Source organism: Rutidosis leptorrhynchoides, chromosome 1 (assembly GCF_046630445.1).
Source record: "Rutidosis leptorrhynchoides isolate AG116_Rl617_1_P2 chromosome 1, CSIRO_AGI_Rlap_v1, whole genome shotgun sequence".
Taxonomy (NCBI): Eukaryota; Viridiplantae; Streptophyta; class Magnoliopsida; order Asterales; family Asteraceae; genus Rutidosis; species Rutidosis leptorrhynchoides.
In genome coordinates this window covers 666,074,169-666,078,415 of record NC_092333.1, presented here as the reverse complement: position 1 = coordinate 666,078,415, position 4,247 = coordinate 666,074,169, and the positions used below count along the sequence as shown (strand labels likewise).

The 4,247-nt window shown below is 33.7% G+C and overlaps 1 protein-coding gene across 1 annotated transcript; it reads left to right on the top strand.

The window, feature by feature from the left end:
• Positions 1-3,021: 3,021 nt before the first annotated feature.
• LOC139885895 (protein CYSTEINE-RICH TRANSMEMBRANE MODULE 9-like) lies at positions 3,022-3,835 on the top strand. Its single transcript, XM_071869649.1, has 3 exons — positions 3,022-3,185; positions 3,305-3,452; positions 3,595-3,835. The coding sequence occupies exons 1-3, from the start codon at positions 3,149-3,151 to the stop codon at positions 3,638-3,640; spliced, it is 231 nt and encodes a 76-aa protein (XP_071725750.1). The 5' UTR covers positions 3,022-3,148; the 3' UTR covers positions 3,641-3,835.
• The last annotated feature ends 412 nt before the right edge of the window (positions 3,836-4,247 follow it).

Sequence of the window (4,247 nt, the reverse complement as noted above, 5' to 3'; positions counted from 1 at the left end):
CTCATAACCCATTCCTACAAACACATTGTTCTTGGTTATTACTACTTTATTGGCTTCGAGAACCACTTTTAAGCCTGCCTTAAGTAGTAGAGAACCAGAGACCATGTTTCTTCGTAAAGAGGGAACATACAGTACATTATTTAAGCACAAAGTTTTGCCTGAAGTAAATTTTAGTAAAACCTTCCCTTTACCGAATACGCCTGATGTGCCAGAGTTTCCCATGTAGACTTGTTGACCACTAGGGATGTCATAAGTTGAGTGAATAGTGACCGTTTGTTGCAAAAATGTCCTGTAGCACCACTGTCCATGATCCAAACTGACTTGTCTTCGATCAGGTTCGTTTCTGCAACTACGGCTACTATTAATTCATTTTCAACAAGATTGGCTTGAGTAGCAACTGCCTTTTGGTTTGCAGATTGTTGATCCTTTCTGTCTTTACATTGGAAGGCCTTGTGACCAGATTTTCCACATACATAGCACAAGCCTTTAGCTTTCTGAATGCCACCATCTGCTTTCTTAGGAAAGAACTTCCTTTTGTTGTGATCATTCTTAGCTTTCTTGTCTTTTCCTTTGAACCGAGTTTTAGAGGGTCCTGCAGATTCAATCAGGTTAGCTTTAACGGAATCAATAGGGTTAGAGCATTTCTTGTCCTTCAATCGATTAGCCTCTTCGGTTCGCATATGACTAATGAGTTCTTGTAAGGACATATCACGTTTTTTGTGCTTGAGTTGATTTCTATAATCATTCCAAAGTGGAGGAAACTTTTCGATCAGCACATTCGCTTGAAGTATTTCACACATCTTCATTCCTTCGTTCAGAACATCAGTCACCAGGTTCTCATAGACATGTATTTGCTCCATAATTGGCTTGTCATTGACCATTTGGAATTGTAACCAGTTGCCGACTACATACTTCTTTTTTCCAGCATCATCTGCACCATATTTCTTTTCTAATGTTTCCCAAATTAGTTTAGATGATTTTTGATTAATAAACAGGTCGAAAAGAGTATTAGACATGTGATTCAACATATGACCCCTAGCTGTTCTATTATCCTTTTAGAATTTCTGTTTCATTTTCTCAGACTCATTGGTCGAAGTTTCAACAGTCTCATCAGTAGCACTTTTAGATATTATTTTTTCATTTTCTTGAAATAGCACATAGTCTATTTCAAGTTGTTCGAAGAAAATCAGCAACTTTTGAGACCATCGTTTGTAATTGGTTCCATCTAGTGGTTCCAATTTTGACAAATCTGGAAGTACTTTGTTTAATGATACAGCCATCAGTTACAAAAAATAATAATAATAATTTCGCTTTCAAATTGTTGGAAAAATACTGTATCAGACAATGAAAAAAAATACGAAATCAAAGAACACTTATCGAATTAGTGAGTTGCGCCGTGAATAAATCACTGCCTTGAAAGCGAATTTCGGTACGACCAGGATGCAATCGATGAATCCGTTCGCTCCCCAAGGTTAACACAACTAGTTGATCAATACGTGCACTCGTAATTGATCAACTTAGACCTGCTGTACATATGCCCAAAAACAGAATAAAATAGTTGAAGAATTTGACAAAAGGATTGAGGAATCAAATCTGAGTTTTGTGGTGTTCTATATATCCAACGATACAATTGACACCTCAATTTATAACCTGAATTGAAAACTGAATTGACAACAATCAAGGAGAAAAATCTGATGTACGTGGGATTGACTCAAGACTAGGTAGTTTTCCCCCAAAATAGGGACTGATAGTTATCCTATTAATGACTCAATTGATAACTTATTAAACCTTATAATATAGTTAGCCATTATTAGAATAATATAATTATAATTATATTAATCCAACAAATGTATGTCCGATCGTTCCAAGAAACATTATACCTATCTCTATATTTAATCCAAAAAATGTAAATTTACAAATATAATCAAACACATCTTCCCTCGTCTCAATTGAGGAAGGGAAGATGACATCATTTTGGAACCTCTAAAACATCGATCCATACTATCGCTGAAACAATAGTCCCCGGTTAACCTTGCGCTGAGTGACGTCCTCCAGTCTCCTACCCAACTTAACCATTCAGACCAAGAAAGAAACATGGGAAGATTAGTATTCGTCTCCATACTAAATGTGAATTCCTCTCCATACTTTATCCGCCGGCGTGAATAAGAGAAAATTTGATATGTCGATTCAACATTAAGCATTGTAGGAAGGGCACACAATATCCAAAATCTCTAAACCTCTCTCTGAGATATTCAACCAGGAGGGTAACCTGTCACGACTCAAACGCCAAATAAATACGTTAACTTTTTTAGGGATACATTTAGCCCATTGTGTGAGAACATCGAATGTAGGGAGAGCAATATCATCTATGTGTTTAGGAGTGTTAGACACGATGAATTGGCCGTCAAAATAAAGCGCCCATAATTTTGATATTGAGGTTATTTTGTGTTGGTGTTTTAGTGATATTTATCTTGTCAGTGTTGTTATTATTATGTTAGTGAGATCATTTGTTTGCGTATGTTATTATGTCGCTTGTTTAGTTAGGTTTGATTTTTTTTTATAGGTTGCACTTGTTGATTTTTGGATGTGTTTAATCTCAAAGACTAATAAGGTTTAAAAAACAAATTATAAAAACACAGATTTTTTTTATTTTTATTTTTTATGAGAATCCAATTTCATCAAGTACACGTGGATCGGACGTCAGAAGTTGAAAAAATCATTTCAGATACCATTAACTTGGTCATCAATCATAGCATTTTTGTAACAAGATATGTCATAGTTATTATAAATTTAAATTTAATAACAAATGACACATGGCACGCGTAATGTTAGTTAGTTTACAACGGACGTTTCCTTAAGCGTGTTTTGTTGTATTTTTGGTCGTAATATTTCCGCCAACTATTCTTTCGTTACTCATTCATCATTCCTTATATATTTCCAATCGGAACATTCGCACCATCTGCCATCTATCTCTATCTTCTATTCTCCTATATCTCTCTATTTATTTATCTTTATCTTTATATCTTTATCTTTATATCTTTATATATCTATAAATAACAAAACCCACTAATCAAAATCATCATTCGCCTCAAAAACACACCTTTTTACAAAATACAAAGAAACAAACTTCACAACACTTGAATCGATCATGAGTCGCTTCGCCCAAAACCAAAACGAGATTCCAGGTGAGTTTTTGATTTCTTTTATTTGTATGACATTAATTAATAGTAGGAATTGAAGCTAACATAAATCGTAAATTAAAGTGTATTCTTTTTAATTATGATGAGTGATGATGATTATGTAGTTGCATATCCTCCTTCACAACAAGGAGTGACGTCATACGTGATGGCACCACCACCAGTTGGATACCCGTCGATGGACGCTAGCATCAAATCGGAAAATCAGGCTCCGATTCAAACTCAGACCAGAGGAGATGGTTTTTGGAAAGGATGGTAATTATCTATCTACTATACTTACTCTTTACGTAAAAGTAAATATAAATATATGGTTTAAAATTTGAATCTATATAAAAATATATATGGTGTATTCATAATTCATGTGTTTGACTCGTGTGTCTATGTTTGTTGATTCTAGTTGTGCTGCATTATGTTGCTGTTGCGTGTTGGATGCCTGTTTCTAGAGCAATCCAAGATTTCAAAGACGATGTTGATTTTTTTTTATTTTTTTTTATTTTTTTTTAACTATTGTTTGGTTTATTGGTTATAATATAAGTGATAATAAAATAGTAAATGTTGTCCTTCCTCTATCTTATTCTATTTTATGTAAATGCATTGCACCTTATATTTAATTTATGGAAAGGTATCGTATTCTTTTTCTTTTGTGTCGAAAAAGAGAACTTGTCGTTTTCATTGAACTAACGAATCGGATTCTTTCTTCCAATACATTCTTATCGTGATCGAATCTAAAACATATATTTAGTAGAAAAGAGATGGTTATAGGTTTGGGTGCTTAGTTTTAGGTGAAAATTAAATCGGATTAATTGATTATTTTAATTTTGGCATTCGTGCGAATTGAAACCGAATTTAGATTCTCGAGTGCGTAAAACAATCGATAGAAATAATCTACTCAATAAGATTGAGTAATAAATATATGAGATGATCGAGTTTCAACGATGATCGAAATTCAATCGGAATATAAGTAAAATGATATTTGAGATACAATTTTGACAGTGTAAGTTTACAATAATCGAAAATTGTTCTCAAATGAATGACTCACGAGGTTTACAT

Coding starts and splice junctions, on each gene's coding strand:
- LOC139885895 (XM_071869649.1), top strand. CDS start 3,149: ATGAGTCGCTTCGCCCAAAACCAAAACGAGATTCCAG. Junction 3,186..3,304: donor AAACCAAAACGAGATTCCAG/GTGAGTTTTTGA, acceptor ATGATTATGTAG/TTGCATATCCTCCTTCACAA. Junction 3,453..3,594: donor GATGGTTTTTGGAAAGGATG/GTAATTATCTAT, acceptor TGTTGATTCTAG/TTGTGCTGCATTATGTTGCT.